General features: G+C 42.2%; 1 protein-coding gene across 1 annotated transcript in view; it reads right to left on the bottom strand.

Moving 5' to 3' along the window:
• Nucleotides 1-27,095, bottom strand: part of rims2b (regulating synaptic membrane exocytosis 2b) — a 117,540-nt gene that overhangs the window by 32,444 nt on the left and 58,001 nt on the right. The window contains exons 9-23 of the mRNA XM_057354440.1: nt 24,843-24,962; nt 24,280-24,379; nt 23,525-23,648; nt 23,015-23,061; nt 22,801-22,910; nt 21,800-21,847; nt 17,004-17,134; nt 15,525-15,696; nt 14,974-15,127; nt 12,780-12,848; nt 10,088-10,223; nt 9,810-9,896; nt 9,222-9,293; nt 7,920-8,015; nt 6,022-6,081 (exon numbers count right to left, since the gene is read on the bottom strand). Of these exons, the coding sequence (XP_057210423.1) occupies nt 6,022-6,081; nt 7,920-8,015; nt 9,222-9,293; nt 9,810-9,896; nt 10,088-10,223; nt 12,780-12,848; nt 14,974-15,127; nt 15,525-15,696; nt 17,004-17,134; nt 21,800-21,847; nt 22,801-22,910; nt 23,015-23,061; nt 23,525-23,648; nt 24,280-24,379; nt 24,843-24,962 (1,526 nt within the window). The remainder of the gene's footprint in view (nt 1-6,021; nt 6,082-7,919; nt 8,016-9,221; nt 9,294-9,809; nt 9,897-10,087; nt 10,224-12,779; nt 12,849-14,973; nt 15,128-15,524; nt 15,697-17,003; nt 17,135-21,799; nt 21,848-22,800; nt 22,911-23,014; nt 23,062-23,524; nt 23,649-24,279; nt 24,380-24,842; nt 24,963-27,095) is intronic.

A 27,095-nucleotide genomic window follows, 5' to 3' on the forward strand; every position in this document is an offset into this window, starting at 1 on the left:
GGATTGAAATAAAAGAAAATGAAAGGATGAATAGAAGCTCACCAACAGAAAAATGACCACTGCTATGTCTGTGACTACAGAAAACGTCTCGGTTACGTTTGTAACCTCGGTTCCCTGATGGAGGGAACGAGACGTTGTGTCGAACCGACAGATGGGGTTCGTCCTTGAGAACCAATCACTTCCGACTTCTTAGAAAAGGCCAATGAAAATTGGCGAATGAAATTTGCATGCCGGACTCCGCCCCCGGATATCCGGGTATAAAAGGGAGACGGCGTGCCTCATTCATTCACCTTAGTTCTGAGGAGCCTGAGACCTCTCACGACTGCTGCAGTGGACAGCACGTGTTGTGGCAAGAGGACACAAAGTCTCGTTCCCTCCATCAGGGAACCGAGGTTACAAACGTAACCGAGACGTTCCCTTTCTGTCGGTCTCTCGACGTTGTGTCGAACCGACAGATGGGGTTCCAATGGAAAACGCCATAACACGGTGCCCTGTCACAATCTCAACGAAGCGACGGTGACAGGCCTGGGCGTGTCAGCCGTGAACGCTACCGCGAAATTGTAACCTACCAGTGGGTAGGTAGGGGGTCCCAGAGCTTTCTTGAAAGGTGGGAAGGCCCCTACCTTCGGCCTCACAGGCGGCGGCCTTGTTTCTCTAACAGCGAGAAGCCGCCCGGAACCGTAAGGCCACTGGGTAAGCGCTACTTCCTCAAGCGGGGGATGCGCTACAGAGACCACTTCCTACCACAGGGAGGAGACTAGTGGAGATACCAACATGGTCTCACCGATGGGGGAGAACTCATGGGAAGAAAGTGCGGACTGAAGGAGTTAACCGCGAGGTGGAGGTCCACCTAAGGAGGTCATGGGTTACCAAGGTGGGAACCAGCATGAGGATACATCAGACGGAACCGCCCTGCTGGGGGGTTGCAACGTCTGGTAGCACTAGGTCCGGTTAGAGCTATGTTGCGAATAACTCAGGTGATACCCGGCCTAAGGGGCAGGGCTGCTCTGCCCAGCCCGCCCACAGGAGGTGCTTGCTAGTGATGGATGGAGTGCCTGTTCTTCACCCAGTGGGGGAAGAAGGGAGGCTAGTAGTACGCTGACCCCCTAGGGTCAGGTACTGTCATAGGCGTACACCCTACCGGTCGCCGGTCTTGCCTGATGCCCGCAAGACTCGCCGACCGGTTTTACGCGAAGGCTGTAGGACCTCGCGAAGGTGATGGGTGTAGCCCAACCCGCAGCTCTGCAGATGTCTGCCAGAGAGGCGCCTCGAGCCAGTGCCCACGAGGAGGCTGTACTCCGTGTGGAGAGAGCTCTCACCCAGTGGGCGTAGGCGAACTAGGACAGGTACGCCATAGTGACGGCGTCCATGATCCAATGCGCCAATCTCTGTTTGAGACAGCCCTCCCTGCTGATCTCCAAAACAGACAAAGAGCTGCTCAGAGCTACTGCGGCTCTGCGTGCGGTCCAAGCAGAGGCGCAATGCGCGTACTGGACACAACACGGATGGGGTTGGGTCTTCCTCCCCGGTGGGGAGCGCCTGTAAGTTCACCACCTGGTGTCTCGGGGGAGTGGTGGGAACTTTGGGCACGTAGCCGGGCCGGGGTCTCAGGATAGCGTGAGAATCACCGGGCCCGAGTTCTAGGCAATCTGTGGACACGGAGAATGCTTGTAGGTCCGCTACCCTCTTGAGCGTCCTCCCGAGAGCCGTCTTCATCGTGAAGTGAGAAAGAGCGGCATCTCCGAGGGGCTCCAGGACCGCATCAAGGTCGTAAGAGGGTACGGAGCATGGGTGAGGTGGTAGCCTTCCCGCGCCCCTTGGAACCAAATGATCAGGTTGTACTGTCCTAGAGACTACCAGCAACTGGGTCGTGATGAGCGGCAACAGCGGCTACATACACGTTCAGTGTGGAAGGGGAGAGATTATTCTCGAGTCTCTGGAAGGACCGCACCCACTTGATCAAGCAACTCCGCGGGTCTTCTCTTCGAGAAGAGCACCAGGATGAGAAGAGGCACCACTATAGGCGTATAGTCGCCTAGTGGCCAGGGCCCTAGCCTGAGTAGTGGTCTTAACCGCCGCAGGGGTTAGGCCACTCAGGATCTCCTCGTTCCGTCCAGGGGCCAGACATGGAGGTTCCAGAGGTCTAGCCCGTGATGCCATAACGTGCCCTTCCCCTGGGAAAGCAGGTCCTTCGTCAGGGGAATCGGCCAGGGGGGAGCTGTCGTCAAGAGCATTAGCTCCGAGAACCAAGTCCGGTTGGGCCAGTATGGCGCAACTAGTACACTTGATGCTCCTCTTCCCTGACCTTGCACAGGGTCTGTGCAATGAGGCTCACTGGGGGAAAGACGTACTTCCGCTTGTCCCACGGCCAGCTGTGCGCTAGAGCCTCCGTGCCGAGGCAGGGAGTACCTTAGCGGCAATGGGTGGTGTCCAGGGAGGCGAAGGGGTCTACCTGAGCCCGCCCTGACTGTCCCCAATGAGCTGGCTACGCGGGGGTGGAGTCGCCACTCTCCGCGAGGCGTCAACTGACGAGAGAGCACATCGGCTGTCTGGTTCAGGTCACCTGGGATATGTGTGGCCCTGCGGACTCCACAGGAGGAGGCGTCGGGCGAGTCGTGTTAGCTGCCATAAGCGAACGCCACCCTGGCGGTTAAAAACGCTACGGCAGTTGTGCAGTCCGACCGGACCAGCACGTGCTTGTTCTGCACGAGAGGTTGTAACCCCTTCAGTGCGGGTAGCACATCCAACAACTCTAGGCAATTGATATGCCTGCGCAGGCGGGGGCCCGTCCATCGCCCTGACACTGCGTGCCCGTTGCACACGGCACCCCAACCCTGCAGGGAGGCATCTGTCGACCCTGACGCGTCTCGCCTGCCCGAGAGGGACCCCCGTCCATATAAAAGGTCATTGAAGACCAAGGGGTTAGGGTGCGTCGGCAGAAAAGCGTAATCACCATCCGCCTGCTGCCGGTGTGCCACGCTCTCCAGGGAACTCGACTCTGTAGCCAGTGTTGGAGCGGTCTCATGTGCATCAACCTGAGGGGTATCACCACCGTCGAGGATGCCATGTACCCAGGAGCCTCCTCCCGCTGACTGCTTGAAATATTCCAGGCAGTTCAACACTGACTGAGCGCAGTCGCGCTGTAATGGAGACAGAGTTGAGTTCCATACCAAAAAAGAGTATGCTCTGCACAGAGGAGAGCTTGCTCCTTTTCGGTTGACCTGTGGTCCCAATCGATCTAGGTGCCGAAGCACTAGGTCCCTGTGTGTACATAACAGATCTCACGAGTGTGTCAAATGAGCCAGTCGTCGAGATAGTTTAGTACCCGCACACCTCTCTCCCTGAGGGGAGTGAGGGCGGCTTCCACGATCTTCGTGAAGACTCGTGGGGACAGGGACAGACCGAAGGGGAGGACTCTGTACTAATATGCCTGACCCTCGAAAGCGAACCGTAGGAACGGGCGATGACGAGGGAGAAGAGACATGAGAGTAAGCGTCCTTCAGGTCGATTGCCATGAATCCATCTTGACATCTGACAGATGCCAGGATGCGCTTCTGCGTGAGCATCCTGAACGGCAGCTTGAGTAGGTGCCTGTTCAGGGTACGCAGATCTAGCGACCCCCGCTCTTTTGGGGACGATGAAGTACGGGCTGTAAAACCCGTTGAACATCTCGGCTAGAGGGACGAGCACGATCGCTTCCTCACCAGAGGGGTGGCGACCTCGGCCCGAAGCACGGGGCATCCTTGCCTCTGCTGAGGTTAAGAGGATGCCCCGAAACTTGGGCGGGCGTCCGGGGAGTTGGATCGCGTAGCCGAGACGGACCGTATCCCGTAGTCACCGTGACGGTTTGGGAAGCTCTTGTCAGGCTCCCAGGGACCGACAGGGAGGCTAGGGGTACGTTCTGCTTCATCGACCTCCCGGGGGTGGTTCGATGGCTGGCAGTACGGATCCCTCGCCGTGGGGGGGACCCCCGGGGAGGAGATCGGCTCTGCAGTTTTACCTGTCTGGCGAAGATGTAGCACAACGCACCATCGAATGAGAGTGCTTAGGCTAATGATTATCCTTGACATTGGGTCTTGCCGCAACGTCGAGTTGCCGAACACCGTCGTGTAGAGGGTGAGAGCGGCTGTGATAATACCCAGACGATGATGTGGCACAAAGCACCGTCGATTGAGAGTGCTTAGGCTGCTGATTATCCTCGACATTGGGTCTCGCCGTGACGCAACGTCGAGTTGCCGAACACCGTCGTGTAGAGGGTGAGAGCGGCTGTGATAAACGCCCAGAGAGGGAGAAAACTTTTAGAAAGGTATTCTCGAACTCCCTGGGGTCTTCCCATGAGGGCCGCATTGGTTTTCACCGCGGCTGCTGATGGGGTGGTGGTCTCCTCTTCGATGTCTCGAAGAGGACCATGGCTGCTGGGAAGCAGACGGTGCACGGGATCTCGGCGGCCAGAGGGCGGTCGAGTCGCGGCTGGGGAGGACATTCGTGATGTCCTCTGTCTGCTCCCTAACTGTCGAACCCGACAGTATCACCAAACAGCCCCCCCATGCGAGATGGGTGCATCGAGAAAGCGGACTTTCTCAGAGTTACTCACCTGTGCAAGGTTCAGCCAGAGGTGTCTCGCCCGACCCAGGGCCTGCGCGATCACCTTGTTCGCCGGAGCGAGGTCGGTGAAGCCGCGGAGTTCCTGCATAAGCGCTGGGTCGGTGTTACCCTCGTGGAGCTCTCTCCGCGCATTAGCCTGCAGGAAGGCCATAGCATGGAGAGAGGGGACAGCTTGGTCCGCAGCAGAGTATGCTCTCGACACCTCAGATGCCGAAAAGCCTACATGCTTTGGACGGGAGTTTAGGTCGAGCCCCGGGGGGACATCGACGTATCCTCTAGCTGCCCCACCATCGAGGGAAGAAAGGGTGATGGAACTAGTTGACGTGTACGCGCCGAAGGGGGCGTTCCAGGTCGTACTAGGTTCCTCATGCACTTCCGGGGGAACACGGCACTGAGGGCGAGTGCGGCTTGGAGCCGCTCTCAAGCCCGATGTACCGTGTATCCAGCCGCGAGCGTTGGGAGAGGCAGTGCGGTGCACCGCAACTCAAAGCCGGCGGCCCGGGAAAGCATGGCTGACATTTCGATATCCGCTTCTTCCTGATCTCGACCCCCCGAGGGAGGGAGCTTCAAGGAATCGTCGGAGTCTGATGCCAGTAAGTCACCCTCTGATGCTGCAACAGACACCTCATCATCACGTACCGTGTCCGATACGTGATTGAGGAATAAGATGGCGGACCGTCTTATGGGGAACGGTCAGACGAGCAAGGCGAGGTGCGAACGGTCCGCGAGCCAGTGGCTGACGGATTAGCGCTCACAGTAATCCTCATATCACTCTTGCTGCTCGCCGTAGCGGGCGGCAGGGCCGTAGTCCTGCCGTCACGGAACGGGAAGCAGACAAGGTGGTGGCTGAGTCCCGTGGGAACACAGCCATCCGTGACGCAACGTCTGAATCGTCAGCCGCCCGCAGTGCGGGCAGGACGTATCCACAACATCTGCCCCAGCGTACTGGAAGCAGACATCGTGTCCATCCCCCTCCTCGATGAGTGTGTTGCACCCAAGAGAACAGCGGGACATGCCACGCTGGAGAAATTTGCTCTTTTAGAGAAAAAAACTTGAACACTTCTGGAACCGCCGAGACGCCCAGGGGAAGTCGCTGCAGGAAGGGACAGTCCGCTGCACCACGTCGTAGAGCCGGCAGTCTTGTAGCGAAGTCTGTTGATCACGAGCGAAGGCTCCGAAGAACAAAAAGGTGAATGAATGAGGCACGCCATCTCCCTTTTATACCCGGATATCCGGGGGCGGAGTCCGGCATGCAAATTTCATTCGCCAATTTTCATTGGCCTTTTCTAAGAAGTCGGAAGTGATTGGTTCTCAAGGACGAACCCCAACCTCGACAACGTCGAGAGACCGACAGAAAGGGAAGTCTGGTTTTACTGCTTTGTAAACACAGTCAAATCTAACATAAACTAATTTTACCTCTCAGGAGAATCAAACGAGTCATTGAACGCAGAAATATGTCTATCCCTCCTCATTCTCCTGAATATAAAATAACACAGAATCAGAATTCTACTCGCTAACATTCTCATTCCACTAAAACCTAAAACCATATGGAAGCCCTAAACATTTGTTCACATTCTTTTGCTCTGTTTTAATGTGATAATGAAGTAGATGAGTCATTCGCATATGTTTTCCGGATCTGTCGTGATTCTGCCTCATCTTGCCATGTCTTTCTTGATCTTGTGGCAGAATCACGGCAGGATCCCTTGTTATATGTGGAGAGAACGATTTTGACCCTTTTGGCCTTCCACATCCACTCTCTCTCTCCGGTGTCACGTTTCTGTTCCTGCCCTCTCGTTCCTCGTTAGCTTCTCCTTAGTGTTTGATCCTTGTCACCTGCCCGTCACCCTCCCTGTGTTATCATCCCTCGTTTGTATTCCCCTTTAAAAAGCCCTCGTGACTATTGTCTTGTGCTCGCTCATTGTCTGTGGTCATACCTCTGTGCCTTGTGCTGTTTTTGTTATGATTACCTGACCCATGCTCGGGCTCCTGTTCGTGATCATTCAGTAAGTCTAGTTAGTGTTAGTTCATTGTAGTTTTGTCTAGTGTTGTACTTAGTCTTTGTTAGTTTAGTTTAGTCAGTTTATGTTCCTGTTTACCTGTTATTTCTCTTGTTATCATGTCTTGTTTTCCCCACCGTGGGTTTTTGTTTTACGTTAAAAGTCTTTGTGTTAACCCCTTCATCCCCGCTGCCTGCAATTGGGTTCTTCCCCGTGATTCATGACAGGATCATGGAAAGCCTTACTTTAGCCAGTAAGCAATCACCTAGCAACACCCTAGCAACCACCCAGAACAACTTGAGTTTTACACCGGCATATTTACTAACAGTTTTAAGTTATAATGTGAGCGGTGCTCGCCATTTCTTCATTACCATCCTAGGGTGAGGTGGATGGTTGCCAGGGTGTTGCCATGCAGTTGCTAAGGTGCTCTGGGTAGGTGTTAAGTTGTTGCCAGATGGTTACATAAGTCTTGAAAAACGCCATCTCAAGTGTGATTTCTTGTCCCTAGATATTCCTCCAGGTCTGTTTTTCAATGCAAGTGTATAGAATTGATTTGGCAATAACAAAACAACAGTATTATTTTAGTCATATAATACCTCATTAAAAACTTCTCTGAAAACAGAGTAAAAGAAGGTCTATTTCTGGATCCAAGACAACTTAGGGCTTCCACACAGCAAATCTGGTTAGATCCACTCCGAAATATTTGGAACTCCACTACAGTAAGCCTCCAAAACTGAATAGATGAACTCACACATATTTGTGCAGTACGTATACTGTATATATATATATGTATGCTTTCACAATGAACATCCACTTTAGCTTGTTGGTTTTTGACAGGCACTTTTGTCAGAAAATAAAGCTGGTTGGCTGAAGGAGCTTGTGCCCAGTCATCAAAACAACACAAGCCCACCCTCAGTCATCCAACAAGACACAATTCATTACGCTGCCGTGGGGAAGGCAGCTGAGGACACGCACACTTACAGCACACACTACCTTTGGGAAATGGAGCTTTAAGATTACTGCCGTACTTAGAGGCGTAGTGTTCAAACTCACAATTGGAACGTTATCCTCTTGAAAGGACTCATTACAATGATTGCACAAAGCTTTCTCAATAGGCGGTACAGTAGGACTCATTATATCACCACCCAATAATTAAGCGTTTGCCGTTCACACATTTTGAAGAGAAAATGATCCATTTTATAAGACACAATCGACTCCAAATGTAGACTTCATAAAATCTTGAAACATAAACTGGCATCACTAGCTATTCTAGTCAGAACTACTACCCACGACACAAGAGTAACAGTGGTTTACTACCTTTCCATGCTATTGTAAGCGCCTTCTGAGTATGCACGAGCCATTTTACTGGAGCGAAGTAATCTGACCGCGTCTTCTCGATACAGAGGGTATATACTACAATTCAGAAAAGAAACAGAAAGTGAGAGTGCATGAGAAAAGGTGGATGAGACAATATTGGCGATATCTGACTGGGGGACACGTGGGCAGTGCTTCTTAGCTGTTTTTAATGGTCGATTCATCCCCGAGAGCAGGCTGATGGAAGGCAAAGATCACCCAAAGCGCAAAAGAAGAAATAAAATTACCCTGAGTCAAGAGAACAGGCAAATATGCAGAGCTATCAAAACTATAATTTAGACCCGAGCATTCACCAGAACCAACACAGATGGTTGAAGTCCTCTCATTTATCCCAGAGAAGAAATGCTGCTCTTGACTTAACTATGAAAAATGTGCTAGCATGAATAACTGTTGATATTACTACCCACACTAGCAAACAGATACTAAAAACTCAGAGAGTCATTACCTTACATCATGCTTTTACCTCAATGGTATTTCAGGTTAAATACAACTAAAGCTTGTCAAGCAATATGCAAAAAAAATGGTGTTCACAGTAAACAATATAAGGCAACGCATTGCACACCGTTTTAACAGTATAACATGATACTTTAACCTGCACTCCAGAACGTTCGCCTCTATATCGCCGTCTCAGTTTGAAACATAAAACGGCATGTTACTTTCCATACTGTTCTTGTGTTGAAATCCAATGACCCTAGATTGAAATTTTCCATAAAATGTTACGAATAGCATCTTTAAACATCATAAATGTTAATGTATACTAACAATATTTCACAAAGTACTGTTTACATGACACCACCTGCATTACATTTGTAATGTAAAAATCCCCCCCCAATACCTTGCCCATAGATATCCATTGTGCAATATTGTAAATACAAATTTTGTTTTCTTTGACAAGGTCTGTGATAACAAACAGCATGTCCCAGATGCTATCCATAGAGCTTAACTTGCATAGAACCTGAAACTTTCTTTTAAAATGCTTCTACAAAAGGTGCCTTTGCCTGGTGAAAATACGATTCCTTGTTTCTAAGTGTGAGTGTACTTACTACTGTTCATTTTCCTTTGTGAGATAAGTGAGATAAGCACCCTCCTAATCATGTGCTCTGAGTGGGCAATCTGTCAATCAATTAGCAGCAGCAAAGTGGGCGGGTCAAAGTGAGACAGGTGATGTGAATGGACAGAACGGGGAGGCATTTGGGAAGGTAGGTTTGGTTGAACATAATGGCACTCTCTAAGGTATCAGAATACCTGGGGTCCTGGATAGCGGGGTCGATGGTTGGCTGTCTGTGTCTGGTTCGAGGAGGGAGGGTAAGATACTGGCTGCAACCACAGGGAGCAAGGAACAGAAACATGATTTAATGGAATGATAAGCTCTTGAAGCTTAGGCTGGAGAATGTCACTAGCAATGCCGAGGTCATGGGTTCGATTCCCAGAATACACAGACACTGACAAAATGTACCGTTAGCCACTTTGGATGGAACCCTCAGCCAAATGCATAAAACAAATACAGTAATGATAGGTGGATAAAATGAGAGGCAAGTAAGGCAAAAATATAGATATATACAGTACAGTGCCAACTGTAAAAGAAATGAAATGGGAAATGAAGATTCTCTGTGCACTGAAGTTCTTGGCACATCATATTCATCCCATCGAATTTCTGAAATCACGTTAAATGAAAAGATGAAAAATATGCCAACATTCCTATTTTTGTTCATTGTAACAAAAAAGGGAAATCTTAAAACACAGGAGAGTTCTTGAGGCCCTAATAAATGTAAGCATCAGTACAGAACTGTGAGAAAATCTGAGCAGCCTTAAGTATGTGGCATGTACACATACCTGTCTGGTGAGTAGCGTTCTTCGGACAGCCGATGACGGGGGCCATACAACGAGGGTCCTCCTCTAACACCATGATCTAAACTTCGACTGGAGGAGAGGCGAAAAAAACGCTTGTGACCAAACGTGCTAGAGAGGCAGTACTATTAAAATCAATCGTCATTTACAAATGATGAAAAGAGCTGTTAATGTTTTAGAGAGATAGCACGTGTTTGAAGAGGCAAGATTTGGTGTTTGGCTTATGTTAGCAAGATGCTTAACCAAGTGTTTTTGGAGGTTACCTTTGTGGGGGAGGAACGCTGGGTGACCGCGAACGTGTGCGAATCACGTCCGATCGTGAACAGTGATTGGAGGACATAACCTGCTCAGGTACAGACAGCGTGGAGCTCTGGAAATCCCTGCCATTGAGCCGATAATCTGAGACCAAACACACAAACAAATGCAAACATATACATGCGTTAAACTTTATTATATTTACTGAAACAAACTAAACAGAAGTAGTACACCTGCGATGACATCAAGTCAATCTTACAAGGTTACAAACGTAGGCAACTAGATTTCCATTTTCCGAAAGAAATACAAATGCTTGCAACGCAGCAAAAGCATGTTAACATTTCGATTTTAGGCTTTGACTGTGTACATAAAAAGATGGTTAACATACATACACGTTTGGATGCGGTGCGGTTTAGTGTTGACTGTGATCAAATCGCAGTGTACAGACAGTAGGAGATGCTACTAGTAACTATTAAAATGATGTCACTGATTATTAAAGTCAACAAGGATTTTTAACTATCATTAAAGTTAAAGGTTTTAATAAAGTATTTTAATGGGGTTGGGCTAAATTATGTCTAAAAGTTAATATGTTGAGCTGCGATCTGTGAGCGTACACAGAAACGGGGACAGCACAATCATCTGATCATTTGATTATTCCATTCAATATAACAGGCGGTAAAAGAAAAAAACAGTCGATATTTCGTTTTTCCGTTTTTCTGTATGCACAAAAAAAAAACGATGTTTTTCTTCTTATTTCAGCTTTAAAAGGGAAATCCAATAAATAAATAAACCAAAACGAAATAACGACCCTAATTATAGTTTTTTCATTTTTGGGTGATTTCCCAGGGTCTTCTGCGCGCGCACGCTTTGCGCATGCGCAATGTACAGCGGCTTACCGGGATCAAGTGCATGCGAACTTGCGAAGCTCGAAATGGAAATGAACGCATTTGCATATGCTTTGTTTACTTTTCACTCCCACTAAAAGAGTCACACTGACAGAGGAGGACATGACTGTGGAAAATATTTCAAAAATATATATCGAACAATGCCTAACGTTCACATACAATACTTTCCAGAGCTTACAGTCGATGTTTGTTAGCATTATTGCTTTTAATATGTGAAATTTAAGTAAACGATTAAGTAGCCACAGCTGGCTTGCAGCAGCAAAGGTCTAAATCCATAAATTACTTTTGTAATTTAGAAGTTATGGGATGCGAACAGCCCCTCCCCCCGTAACCTCACTCAACCGAGTTCATTAGGTTCCTCCAGCTAAAACTACTGTCCTGCTAATTCATAAAAGATGTTCAGTTTGTGTTGAAACTGTGTGGTTTTTGTGTAGGCTAGTCATTTGCACTATTACATTACATCAGTTTTAGCTAAATTAACCAAGTAAACTGCCAAATGATTGTAGTCATGTGCCTATGTCTATGTAGGCAATAATTTCCATTATGCAGATTTTTTTGCATTAGGCTACTGTTTTTAGGTAACATGCCAGAGCCTGTACCTCACGGAGGGACCATAATAATGTTGCAGTGTTCCCCAGAGAGCATGGCCTCTTTTCCGACATCTCGTGATATGTCATATTATTAATAAACATTTGATGAATATGAAACATGTACAGCTCGAGTGAAGCCATTGTAAATGATAACTGATCGATTGCGAGATTCGTGAAGAGCTCTAGGCGCGCTGCCGCGCTCACACAGTGCGCCTGCGCGCGCTGAAATCCGTGCAAAATCACCCAAAAATGAGAAAAACAGTAATTAGGGTCGTTATTTCGTTTTGGTTTATTTATTTATTGGATTTCCCGTTTCAAGCTGAAATAAGAAGTAAAACATCGTTTTTTTTATTTTTGTGCATAGAGAAAAACGGAAAAACGAAATATCGACTGTTTTTTTTTTTTTTCCGTTTGTTATATTGAATGGAATAGATGATACACGGACCCACGTGCCAGCTAGAAAAGTAGAGATTATTTCCGAGAAAAACATTCCTTTAGGCTTTTTAAAAAGCTCCACTTAGTATGATTCTGTCATTTAACAGACAAAAGTTAATTTTCCAATAAAAATGTTTCAAAGGGTAAGTTGGGCCAGCTGTTTAAGGAAAAGCAGCCATCAAGTCCCCAGCATACATGAGAATGCTTTGATTTGAAAACAATCTCATAATGCACATCAAGAAAAAAATGCTTCATGTGCGCAGCGATGTAATGCCTAAAATGGCTAGAAATGGCTTTAAAGCTGAAGAATATCAGAGTAACAATATAAACAGCATGAAGAGCTCGTAGGTCCAAATCTTTGACTATTAATGTAACAACTTTGTGTTAACAGTTCTGGGAAAAAAATATTTCAGTACAAACATAATTCAATCTGTGTATACAGTAAATGTTGTATATAAAACCTGTTTAAATGTCTTTGTTCTGCTAAACACAAAGGAAGATATTTGGAAAAATGTCAGTAACCAAACAGATCTCATCCCCCATTCACTCCCATAGTATTTATTTTCCCTACTATGGCAGTAAATAGGGTATGAGATCTGTTTGGTTACTGACATTCTTTCAAATATCTTTCTTTGAGTTCAGCAGAACAAAGACATTTATACAGATTTGGAACAACCTGAGGGTGAGTAAATGATGACAGAATTTTCATTTTTAGGTGAACTATCCTACTTTAAGGACAATGTTTAAATAACTAAGTACAATGACTGTACCTGAGATAACACCAACCCCGTCCTCACAGTCATAATCAGAGAACTCGCTGTCACTGATTCTCTGTGACCCTGAGAGAGTGAGAGTGTTAGAGAGAGAGAGAGAGAGAGAGAGAGAGAGAGAGAGAGAGAGAGAGAGAGAGAGAATGGTTGGAAGAAGGGATCACAAAGACCATAATAAAGAGAAAAAAATTGTGATGTAAGGTTTAGAGAGTGTGATAAGACAAGACACACGCACAAAACCTGCATGTAATCATGGTCAACATTGCCATTTTTGGGTTATACGATAGCTGCTTTTTATGTGAATAATGAGTGATATTTTAAATATATGCTATTCAGCCATAGCTTATTATATATTATAATAAAAATAGCTTTTATCATTTTGGAAAGGCTAATATATATATATATATACAGTATATATATATACTATATACACACGGTCTATGTACAGTACGTGTGTGTGTGTGTGTGTGTGTGTGTGTGTGTGTGTGTGTGTGTGTATATAACTACATCCAATAAAATTCCTTTTTCTAACGTAAGTGCAGCTGTATTGTAGGATAAACAATCCCACTTAAACTTAAAGTTTGCTCTTCCTTCTTCGCCCTTAAAAAATACACTACAGACCCTGATTAGTATTTCTGAGGAAAAAGTACAAAAACATACAATATACATTCTATGAAATATTTGCAACAATACCATGTATTTAAATACCATGCATTTTATCCTCATGTTCTGGTTTTTATATCATTTCTTCATTTTACTTTATTTCTATGCTATTGCTTTTTTATGACTCTACTGCTATAAAATGTATTTTCTATAATGATGCAACAAAACAAAACTCTGATAAGTGCTCTAGAAGTAGGCCCTACATTTAAATTGAATGAACTGTTTTGAGGCTTTGTCACTGGTTTGGTCAAACAGCAAAACCAACAAACATAGCGAGCATTAGAAATCTCTGTGAGAGCTGAGGAAAAGCAGTCCACGACAATTCCACTCAGGAATAGTAAAAACTCTCCAGTGGAGATCAGGTCTGAAGGGAAGACAAGCTGAAATGTGAGGATGTGTTTCAAGAAGCAGCAGCAGCAGCGATGGACATTAAACAACTCCATGCAAGCCGTGTGGAACAGTACAGGGTTTCTGAAGGTGTCTGAGGAGATGTAGAGAGGGTGCAGGGGGCAGATACTGGTCTTTACAATAACCACATGCTACTGGATCTGGGGCAAGCAAGAAGTTACCTGAGTTGTAATAATATGGCCCCTTGTCTGGACATGTGTCAATGGAGTGATAGAGAGTAATATTTTTTATGAGGAAAACAAAACATAAACACAGAAAACATATCAACAAAAACAAACACACTGACACACATTGTCATTATTATCAACAAAACCTCTCTTATATTTTTACTGTGTAAATAACAACAACAAAAAAACGGCTCACCTAAGCAATTGTCACATCCCTTTAGGGTTTTGTTCAAGTTTAGTGGTTCTTGTATCATGTTTTTTTTTGTGAAATTAGTCACAGTTGCTGTCAAGTAATTTCCTGTTACCTCATTTTGTGTGTCATGTTCTGATTGGTTCCCTTCTTAGTCCTTATCTAAAACCCTCATGTTCCCTTAGTCTCGGGTCTAACTTTGTTTCATGTGTTCCATGAATCCACTGAAGGTAAGTCAAGTTGAACCCATGTGCTGTTTGGTAATGCAAAGCATATACAACAATAACAAAGACTTGACTTAGCTAAACTTGACAAACATGAAAGATGACTCAAACACAAACCAAAACAGATGTGACATCAACATTTAGGCATCACGAATACATTCCAAACTATGAGGCTGTTCCAAATGAATCCAAATTATAAATGCACCCCGACAAGATACACCACGGAGACATAATAGTTATTGCTCATCGATAAGGCAATCCCATAATGCACAGTGATGCATGTTTTATTCAGTATTGAAAAAGACTTTTAGTAATATTGAATTACAGGTTATTACATTAAAATCATATGTGGCGGGTAACACTGTCAAATCACTAGCCAATCTGGCGGGCTACGTGGTTACTCACTTCGCCGGGGAAGTTCGCGCCCAAACCTGCCCTCAAACGATCTTATTCATAAGGGACTCTGGGTGATCAGATATAATAAAGTAGACGTAGGTGTGACTGTGTTTGCATTCATTAGAACAGCAGGTGTATGTACGTACTCTGTAACCTGCGTGTTGGACTCTCTCCATGTGGAAGGCGTCTCTGCGTGTAAGGAGAGGGGTTGGGCAGCGGCATAGAAGACAAGTCATGTGTTTGTAGCTTATACCAGTGAGGTTGGTCTTCCAACAGTGCCGTCTCCAGCTCTATCAGAATCTAAAAACACATAAATACATTATTTATACTGTGTATATGACTATGGTTTGTTATTAATTCAATCTATTGAGCAACTAGCTGAGTGACACAATGAACCGAATAAGAGGTTCAATTATTCCATCACAGCTACAACATGTATCTATTATTTCATAAAAATAATGTCAAGTTCAGTGGCAGGTAAGAAATATTTACAGCTGAGATGTTTTTTCCCAAGTGACGTGTTCTTGGCAGGTATGGCAATACTTTTATTTTGGACCCTGCTTATAATGACACATGGTGCCTATTTTACCAGTCATCCTCATAAAATAGCATGTTCATACCTTCTAAAGGTTGAAGTTAAAAACAGCAGCCCTTTTGCATTACAAGAGCATCTGAAACACAGTTGTTCCTCTCTCACCTCTCCCAGGAACTCACTCTCCTCCTCTCGGACTCTGGCCTGGTCCCATAGCGTGATCTCCAGCATACGTTCTCTGAACTCTCGTCTGTGCACCGGCGAGTACATGAACGTCTGGTTCCACTTGGGCTCGAGGGATTTCTTCACTGTTTTTGTTCGCCTCTTGCTTTTGTCACTGAGAAGAGTACATGAGCTCATAACTTAAAGCTGTCGATGCTCTGGCTACAGTATAGTACAGAACCAGGGTGAATTTAATGCAAACATCACCGCAAATTACAGGGAAAAAAAAACGCATAAACAAAATGAAGCCTCTTTTAAGAACCATTCATTTCTTTTATCGCATTCTGGACACATTCTTTCTCAAATAATCATTAATGTCATATCACCTAATGTTTTACTTTTGAAATGTTTTTTGCAGTATTTGTAATAACAATTGCGCTGTAAAAATGCCAATTAATAAAACACTGGAAGAGAAAAAATATCTCAGTTGAACTAATATTCTTGGTTGGACTTAGTTGAGACAACGTGTTATGCAAAAATATTTTTAAAAAACATTAAATGAAGAGTTATTTTCCAATTTAATCAACATTCAGAGTGGCTAAAGTTGAACGGACTAATAAACCCAAATCCAGGCAATATATGATAATATAGCATTACAGAAGCGAAAGAGAAGTGGTTCCCACAACATTTGAATATAACCATTATTTTTAAGATTTATAAACTTAACCTGAATATAGGATAACCTAATTTTGGTAATAAATGAATAAGAGCATCACTAATTTTGAAAAAAGATAGTTGCGGGAGGCAGCAGAGCCAAGCTTCACCTGAGGTAACTGGCACTAAATAAATATTCATTTTTTAACCAAATGTATCGACAAAAACGTACAATGTATTCAATGTTTTGTTGTGTTTAGAAGTGAGAAGTAGCAAGCATCTCGAGGGAAGGAGCTCAAACAAGTCAAAAGTAGGCTACGTAGTCTTTCACCTTGTTTAATTCATAAAACATGTCATTTTAAAAGTTGTATTATTGCAGTGTGTTTTGGGTTTAATTTTGGCGTGTTGTGTTATATTTTCGTGTGTCTGAAGTGATGGCATGAAGGGAATACTGTCTAAATATGTTTAAATAACATAAAACACATATAATTAATGCTAAAACTGAATTGGCTGTAGTTAAAAAAAATACAGATTCAAACGTTTTAGTTGAATGAACTATACAACTAGTTGAGCAAACTTTTTAATGTTTGAGTCAAGTTTGGTCCAACTAAAAAATAACAATTCAAGTAACACATTGGAGACAGAAATTGAGTGAACGTTAAATTTCTGTGGAACTAGTTATGAAATAATAATTAGTTGGTGTGGAGGGGTTGGAGGTGGGCTTAATAATTTCAAATGCAAATAAAAAGGCTACAAATACACCATAGACGATGTTCAACCAACATTTTATTTCATCTGCCCATTGACAGAGCTCTGGCATGCATTTACCTTCTGTCGGGGAGAAAGTAGATTTTGACATAGGGGTTCCTAGGCCGCCCGTCTTCCTGTGAAGGCAGGTCTTTGGCTCCCAGGATTGTAACAATGAGTTGATGTCCCACTTTATCGTACCAAAGCTTTACCTAGAGGATAGACAGACTCTGTTAGGAGGTCTGCAGGTGAGCTCACCCCAGAGGGTCTACGACAGACCTCGCATGCATCGCATGCTTGGCAGAACGCTACAAGAGCAGATACAGCAACAGCAGACACAAACTAAAACAAGATGGCTACTGTATCTCTCTCTATCTGAGCCTCAGATGATGCGCTTGCATCTAAACACAAACACTAGACAATTCTAACCTCAGGAGATCTATTTCTAAACATTGAATCAGATTGAATTGTGAGGTAGATACAACTTAAGCCTCATCGCTTAGTTTGTAAAAACAAAGATGCTACAGTAATGCATTTAAAATAGAAGTCTATTGGACAAAGCATTGTGTCAGAATAAAAAATAAAAAATAAAGGCCATGCGGGAATTAGTATGATGAAATAGCGGGAAAACTGTCTGATGTTTGTCTATTTTTAAAGGGGTCATATGACACGCCTCTTACCATATTTGGAACATCAGGTTCCAAAGCAATTGTACTGACAGGTACGCCCACCTTACTTGCATATACATTTGTGCGGTCTTAGTCAAATCATACCACGAACTGATGTAGATTTGTGGGGGTGTGGTTACACAAGGCGTTTTAGGCAGGTCTGGTTGAGCATTTGCTTCTAGATAGAATGCATCTTTTGTTTCGACACTTTCATTTTTGCAATTTTATGTGTCTAATACATGCATGGGCAACTTATAACACACCAAAGACACATAAAAACACGTATTCGTGCCTTATGACCCCTTTAAAAAAAAGTTTAAAAAAAATTCTAATCTAATCTAATCCAAAAAGTAACAATAACAAAATGAATGCTACATATAGCACAAAATAATATTAATTTTTAAGAATTAAACAGGTGAAACTTAAGCGACAGTCATGTGAAACACAAGGAAATAAAAATATTGATACTTATTACTGTTGTTTTTTGCTGATAACTGATGTTAATAGTGCTTGTATCTACATATACTGTAATAACCAAAGTAACCTGACCAGAAGTAAAACCAATTGTGATATGATGTGCAAATACAGAAAACTGATGGGATATGACAACACATTCTCGCTCCCGACTCGTCAAATATGGACCTTTATCACAAGACTGTGTTCAACAGTCATCAGCATTGCAAATCCTCCAAAGTTTTTTTAAAATGTATGTTCGTTTATAACACTATACTTTGTATTATATTACCTTTGCATCAAATTATAAAAATAGTTAACAGTGTTTCTTATACAGCGTCTATGGAAGTCACAGTAAATTTGACATCATTCTCTCTTTTGACTGCTGTTATCAGACTCTCTCTATTTTTTTTTTCATTTTGTTGAAAGTAGTGAAAACACTATCGTTGAGTTTTTCTTTTGCTATTTGAGCAAACGAGAATGCAATAAATATATTTGTGGTAGTCTCCCATTCACTGCTAAAGAAGTGTACCCAACTATGATAACTTCCGCTGCCACTCAGCGTCGCTTTTTAACATGCGGGGTAATCCTTTGCTTTCCACGAGGAACCATTGGTGTCAACACGCAAATTTTACTGTTATCATATATTGGGGTGTAATTTTGCAATGATGATATGTGTTGGGGTTTGTTTTTCAGTTTAACAGCCAGGATAACTGTGTTTACGTGACGCTATTCAGGCAATTAGAGCAAGTCATGTAACAGTTTATTTATGATATAATATAAAACACAAGATACAAGCAGTCACAGTGTCGTTCAAAAACTACAAATTTTATACCGTTTTTGGTCTGTTTGTGCAATAAATACCTGTGACTGTGCTTTTATTCGTGCGTTATGTTTTATATGGTTGAAAAGTGGTTAGGTTTAGGAGGGGGAGGGGATGCTCCAAATATCTTTTTTATGAAACCAATTATATTTTTACAAATGCAATGAAGTAAATGCCTCTCGGTCTGGAGTGTATAGCAAACAACCTAAAGCAATGGAATAACCCGCTCGTCAAAAATGACGGCAAAAGGGTACCCTGCACGAGGGGCGCTGACCGAACGTCAATATGTGATGAGTCGGGAGTGAGAACGAGTTGCATATGATGTAACAATCTAAACAAAATTGTTGACATGGTGGAAACTCCACCCATAGGAATTACATCTGTATTACATAAACAGACGTTCATGTGCCTAAAGAAAACTCTCTAGAAACTATAAAAAAACATAAAAGTACTTCCAATAATACATTGTCCAATAGATGTACACTGTAAGTGCACTACTGTTTGAACAAAACAAGAGCATAAGCTGTATTTACTGTATGTCAAAATATTCCTTTAATAGCAATATATAACAATTGTCTGTGATATTTGCCAATTTTATTGTTAGGCTAGACATGAGAGGATTTGAACAGATGTCTGTGCGCTGTGAGTCTGGGCTGTGGAACATTTCATCCCTCATTGGCTGGCCAAGGGATGGGGGCGTGTCCGCCAGGAGTCTCGCCCAATTAGATGACTCAGTCTTAATTGCAATTATCAACATTTCATGTTAAACTGACAGATACGTTCAAAGCCCACATAAAACAATACCGCAAAAGAAAACAAATGAACTTCTACTCAGATCAGATATTGAAATCAAATAGCTTTGAAAGTCTCAGTTATTACATCTGACACATGCTTCATCTATGCTTAAAGTAACGATATCCCCCACAATCTGAAAAAAGGGAAGGGCAACAACAAGACTATAAATAATGATTTTCAATAATTTATTCATTTCATTATTGCATTTGCCATGTTCTGGTTCTCCATAACAAAACACTGATGCATTTAGCAATAGAAATTCTTCAAGCAGTTGCCCTTCCTTTGTAGAGCAAACACACGTCTATACTGTACCTTTAGAGAGTACTCGCTATTCTAAAAATAGTCCAGCACTAATGCATGCAGCAAAGCAACTGAAAGTGCTCAATACAGACTGGAGGAATCCAGATAGCTTTCATTGCAAAAACGGCAGAGGGGGGGAAGGCTTCGGTGAAAACAAATTGTACCATTAAATGATCATAGAGACGTGACCAAGATCAGTTTGAGAAAAGCATTTTAGACTGCAACAGGAAATCTAAACAACAACCATAGGGGTTTAATATTACATTGAAATGAGAAGATTATTTGTGAGTCAAAGAAATTTGTGAAAGCAAAATCTGTTGTAGCTTTAGGATTTTTGTTTTTTTGTTTTGGACAATTTAGTCTGCCTTGTACAGCTGGAGAGCCGTAATGGGTTTGTGGGTTGGTTCTCTTTATTATAAGGAGGGCTTTCTTATTGTATGCAGAAGAGACATATTATTCGCTTATTACATAGAGAGCTACCCTTACAGCAAAACACCTCAATTGCGTTTTCATCTGTTGTGCAAAATCATTGGGAATGCAATGCATTTTATTGTTCAATTCTAACTTTAACACGAAGCACCTATTTACTAAAGGAGTAGTTCACAATGAGATTAAAATGTCATGATAATTCACTCACCCACATGTCATACAAGCCGTCCGTGTGTTGATTTCTTCCGTCAAAAACAAATTGAGGCTTATGATGAAAGCTTTCCAGTGTTCTTCACCATATCATAGACTTGAACAGGGGACTGTTGGTTGAGGTCTGAAATTTGCAAACTGAAATTTGGACCTTAACCAAAAGCCCCCCGTTCAAGTCCATTATATGGCGAAATTTCATAGTAAACTACTCCTTTAAATTATTGTCGTGGCAGCCAGGAATATAGTTGGAGATTTGCTAAAAGGTGTATCAGAGCAGAGAAGACGTTTGAAGAATTGCCATGACAACAGGACACACCTTGTGAACTAGGGACTATCCCGGGTAATCCAGGGTCCCTTCTCATTACAGCACAAAACCGCAGCAATACAACAGATCTTCAAAGTAAGATCCTTGAACAACAAATCAGAACAACATAAACATAGACAAGGAAACCAACCCACAAAAACATTACGACATATACGACATTACTAATGTGTTGCACATGCCCATGTAAAGTTTCATCGGTACAATTTGTTTATTGAAGTTTAAAGATATGTTTTAGTTGGAAAATGCAATAATACCTTGAAAATGTGCCAGTTAACATACTGTAACCTTCCATTGTATCACAGAACATAATATTTGACGGTACTAGTATATCCACACTGGGACCAAAGGGATTTTTCAAAAGTCTGTAGTTCCGATAACAATCAAGCAAGAGAGACTATTCATTCTGTATAAATGACAAATGTAACATCCTAATTGATGACTGATATCATATATCAATACAAATATAATGTTCCATGTTACATGTAAAAATTGTTTACAATTTAAAGAGACTTTATTCTCTAATCGAGTTGATTTAACTATGCAAGTAAAACATGCTATATTTAGTGAGTATTTAAAAAACATCCAAAATACATGTCTCTTTAAACTACTTAAAACAGAGATGTAATTCATGCAGCATATGTCAGGCCTAATGCTGTTTAAAATATGAGGCACAAGTACACGGATTGTGGATGCAATTGTAATTGCGATGAAAAATAAGTTTAGGCAAAAAAATGAAAACCAAAGAAGGGGACTTGGAATGTTGCCGATTTCCTGCAGTGCATTTTCCAAATTACGCAGAGAGAAAGTAATGGAGTGAGAGACTGCCAGAAATAAGAAACAAAAAGAGAGAGAGAGAGAAGTCTGATGATGTTACCTGGACCCTAGGGACAAAAGGCGTGGTTCTTCTACTAAGGCATGGGCTCTGGATAAGTAAAATTAACAAAGAAAAAGCAATAAAACTAAACCAAAACTGCACAGAGGCACACACATCAAAACAACCCATGTGAGAAGAGATTCAGCCTTATTAATTATTACTTATTAATGTGACTCTGATTCTGATTACTCTGCTAGTACAGCTAGTAGTATTTTATATATTACTAATATAGCCAATATAGTTATGTTTTAAGAGCCAATGCAGATACAGTAGTGACATGTAGCCCTTAGATATCTGTTGGGTTAAGAGATATGTGACCCACAAACCAGTCGTAAGTAGCAATAGCCAATAATACATTGTATGGGTCAAAATGATCGCTTTTTCTTTAATGGTAAAAATCATATATTAATCAGGATATTAAACAAAGATATTTTGTAAATTTCCTACTGTAAATACTGTATATTAAAACTTATTTTTTGTGAGTGGATGAAGCAAAATCACTAACAAAAATGGCCAGAAACACGCCTACAAACTTCGCTCGCTGCTGCCAGCTCTTTTGGGAATAATCCACTCAAGTTTGGTATTTAAGATCAAGGTTGGTCCATTGAATAAATACTATAATAAATAACTTCAGCGAAAGAACAATAGCCCTTCAAGGAATTTCTTTTACATAACAGTCTTAGTCGCCAGTGCTGTGTCAGATCTGACCGGCTGCCAAGTTCACGTCAAGGTAACAAGCTTGAAAACTAATAATACATTTTCCGCTTGAGGGTTTCTTTCTCGAGTCCAGACTGAACTGCAACCGAGAGCATCTAGGTCTCGAATCAGTGGCCCCAAAGTACATGGAACCCTTGCTATCAAATTTAAGAGATTTAATTGATCATTTTCAATCAATCAATTAATCATACCGATGCACCGATCACCGAGCAGCACTGAAACATCTCAGCCAGAGAAGGCAAAAGAAGTCAAAAGATGCTCCGAAGGATATTGTGGGTACTTACGGAGAGCTGTCCAGACAGATACTGAGGGCTGTCCCGGAGCATGCCAGGGCTCATTGGGGACGTGACAGAAATAGAAGGGCCCATTTTTTGGGATTCAAAGGAACTTGAACCTAGAATACGAGAAAAAAAACACAAACTGTGGAATTGCTTTCCCGCTAGGCAATTTAATGCAAGTTTATTGGCTTGGCTTATGTGTGAAAATGACTAAACTTACTTGATTCAAGTTGTCCATGTGTGCTCTCTGGTATTCTAGGGACGTCTCTACAAAAATATTCAATAAGATATCAGTAAGATTTGTTGAATACATTTCTTTTATCAATGTACCTAGATACAGTATATACAGACGGATGAGAAATTGAAGGAAAAGATTTCAGACTTTTGAAAATGTGCACTAAAACCTCTGTGGTATTCACTATGATGGTTTATTTGATACAATCATCTATATCATCTATCCATGGGGTTAAGACATCCTTGCTTGACCTACTTGCATTTTAAAGATAATAAAATACACACTTTTTAGGCATGTCAGGATGTCCTCCTAAAGCAGAAGTTTATAAAAAAAGTCTTTGGTGAATAGATGTTGTGTGTCTGGATTTCTATGTTCAGCTCCCACAGGTCATCCTTCTTTATAAACCGACATTGTCAGGCAAAATGAGCTTTGTGTCCCTGAAGTGACGTGCTGAGTATTGTGCAGAATAATGATCCATCACCCTCTTCAACTCACCCAATGGGCCGCGAGACCACCAGCTCCACCTGGGGCTCGGGTTTGGATTCTAGAATGATATTGTAAACTTCCTTAAATGTGGCTCCCTGCAAGACCCTCCCGTTCCACTCCAGGACCTGATCACCTGAGGAGGGAAACAACACAAGTTTGAATGCTTGAAGGCTGCTTTTTATGTTCTCTGAGGATGTTTCTACTGAACGTCATATGTGATTTCATTTAAGCTGCGCTAGACACTTTAATACTGTATTTTCATTCATATTTGAGTTTCAGTCAATAAGCTGTCAAAATGAACTATAGACATTTATTAATCGACAGTCGTATTTTTTTTTAGCTACAACATTTCGTCTTCTTGGAATTATAATGTTCTTTCTGATGTTTTTGTCAAAATTGAGTTATTCACTTATTCTTAGTCTGTGATAACTTATTTACATTATGTGATGTTTTTTTTTTATATTGTGTATATTTTGTGACTTTTTTAGAAATCAAAAAGTCAAATGGAAAACCAAAACTCAATATCTCAAAATTGCGCAGAATGCAGATAGAACCTTATAATTCCGAGGCGACGATTTGTCAATAGTAAGTAACGACCGTATTTTCAACAATGTCATGGTCTCTTTAAGGTTAATTCTTAGCAACTCTAAAGCATCCTAATAAACAAAGATGATTGGAAATGACAGTGTACAAATACATATGAATTAGCCAATTCACTAAAATGTAAAGAAAAGTTACAAATTGCTATGTGTGGATGTGCTCACCTGGTCGGAGATGGCCGACAGTATCTGCTAGACTTCCTTTCTTCACTTTTGTGATGAAAGCACAAAGTCTCCCAGACTCTGTCATCTTCCCCCCCACGACCTGCGATAGAATAGACAGCAATGATATTTACTTTTTCAAACATGCTTTATGTGAAATGCATTTAAAATATGCCTGCAGTTTTCAACTTTATGACCACACTTTTTTGTTCTCAGGCAGATGATATTGCATGAGACAATTTGCATATAAAGAAGGTGTTTTTGCGAGTTAAAACAATGACAATCATTACCAGCCCACATATTGCCCTCCTGAACCGTGACTGATGCTGACTGACACACAGTTTGCACGTAAACACTGTGTGCTTAAGTGACACGACGGTTTTAAGTGATATGCACTGGACCCAGAACATGTAGGCTTTAAAAAAAACAGCATTTCAAACCAAATTTAGTCTACAATGTTATGATGACAACATTCTCTTATAACACACAGTAGAGTCATTAGCATGAATTTGGGATTTTTTTGTGAATTTGAGAGAATTCTGGGTCTTTCGTTGAACACTTCTTACCTTGAGGCCCAGCAGCGTGCCTGTGTCCCTGGGCACTGTGCCATCTTTCATCCGCTTGTTTAGCACTACCCGCCCTATTAGGCGCTCTCCATCTTTGGACGGTTGCCATGTCACCGGGTGCTACGGGGTCAAAGTGACAATACACCTCTGGATTTAATACAAGCATCTACACATTACACACACATTACACATGCACACTTGCAAAGGTCCAGAAAAAATACAGGCAGAAGAGGCAGAACTCTTGTTTGCTTTCAAGAGACATGACACAAACCACTCCACACAATTATGATAAATATTGTTCTAAGTTTAGTGGCTTCCAAACAACAAATAAAACAATAGGAACAATATCATTGGATTTTCTTCCAGCAGATAAATGATACAAATTGACAGCCAATTAAAATCCAAATTTAGAGGGCTCACACATTTAAAATGTAAAACTGTAGCATGCAAGCTTAGAATATATGGTTGGTGTTGGTGTGGACGCTAATATATTTATCTTTATCAATTTTGGTGTGAGCGGGCCATGACAGAGAAAAAGGCATACACAATATTAGCCAAATAGTAAACATATCTCAGTTAGAGTAAGTTAGTACATTTTGAACTCCGAAGGCAAACATTCCTTGTATTTCAAATAACCAAATGATAAATGCTCATGTCTCATTATTTTGTTACTGTACCAATATATCACAAGTAGTTAATATGTCATTCTGAGCAGAATCCATGCTGCAATATGTAGATTATTAAAAGTTACAGTTCACCCATAAGCCCAAAAATGTTATTCAGTGTTTGCTGTGATTCATTATTTCACTGTGTTTTAGTTATTAAATCACATTAATATTTGATTCAGTTTGTGTTGGTGAGGTCACTGATGTTAAACCTGCCGGTGAAAGAGGAATATTTTCAAATTAATAACTACTACAAATAATCGAAATTTTAGAGTTTTCTTCACCCATAGATATTGTATGGCTTTGGAATAGCGTACTGTAGTATGATTTCTTAAGAATAGAGCACTTTCATTGTATTTTACATCCTTGTGGCCATTGTCGGACAGCCACTCTGGACTGCCTGCAATATATCTTCTTTTGTGCACCACGGAAGATCGTGTGAGTATAACATTTTTCATTTCAGATTTTTGGGTGAACTAGCAAAAAAAGTGCATTCTCTACGAGCAAAAAATGATTTAAATTGACTTTTAATCCATTTTTTTAATTGATTTTAATTGTGGGAGTCGGTTTGTGAGTTAAACAAGAGGAGACACAAAACACAGGACAGGGTGAGAGATTTCAAGCACAGCTTTCAGTGGACAACAGTGAGCAAGGTCAGTGTCAGCAAGGTGGTCTGCAAAACAAAAACGGGCCGCAAGTGTGCTATGACGTTGCAATGGCACATGCAATAATAAAATGCAACCTACTGTCAAATTTATTCTCGCAATTATTCATCTGTCACTCTGTAGACGCTATCAAATCAGCCAGATTGTGCAAAAGTAAAAGAATAACTTTAAATATTGTGATTACTTGCACCCAGGATAAACATGTAACATAACAGTTAGAAACTAACAATAACAAATGCATACATTTCCACGTTTGATTTTTGTTTGTACAGCTTTCGTATAGTCAAATTTGGTACTGTATTAAGACGTGGGCTCTTAAGCAGAACAAGGACCACTGAGCTTGACTAAACCACTCATAAATGAATTAAAAGCAAATGAAAGGACTCTTGCATCCTCAAGCAGTATGGATGAATGACGCAAGTTATTGCGACAGACAAACACTAGTGAATGGACAGGGCAGGAAAGGACAGCATGAAGAATGACACAGTGAAAAGGGGAAAAGAAAAACAACTGCTTAGTGTAAGACTGATTCTCACACTAGTCTATCTCTGTGTTAATATAGGCTGAGACTATAGGACTGCGTGGAAAAATCATGTCAGGAAATCCCAGAGGGGTAAAGTGTGGAAAGGTGACTTGACCAAGTGAGGAAAACAGCTTTGCAATCAAAATGGAGCGTTTGGCCGAATCGAGAAGCATGCAGGACATGTAGCAAACAGTGCCAGGAAGTTATTCATTCGCTTTTTTTGCTTGTTAGAACGTTTGCAGCCGCAGATAGTGGAGCAGAGCCGACAAGAGGGTTCTCCTCCCCTTTGAGAGGCTCGATTAGAGTAGAAAACCCTCGAGGGCCAGAAACAAACAGTGAGCGCTTTCAGCAGGTCAGTAGTGAGGTCGCAGGAAGCGAGAAACAGGCGGCAAGGAGTCGT

This window comes from Triplophysa rosa, linkage group LG16, assembly GCF_024868665.1.
Source record: "Triplophysa rosa linkage group LG16, Trosa_1v2, whole genome shotgun sequence".
NCBI lineage: Eukaryota > Metazoa > Chordata > Actinopteri > Cypriniformes > Nemacheilidae > Triplophysa > Triplophysa rosa.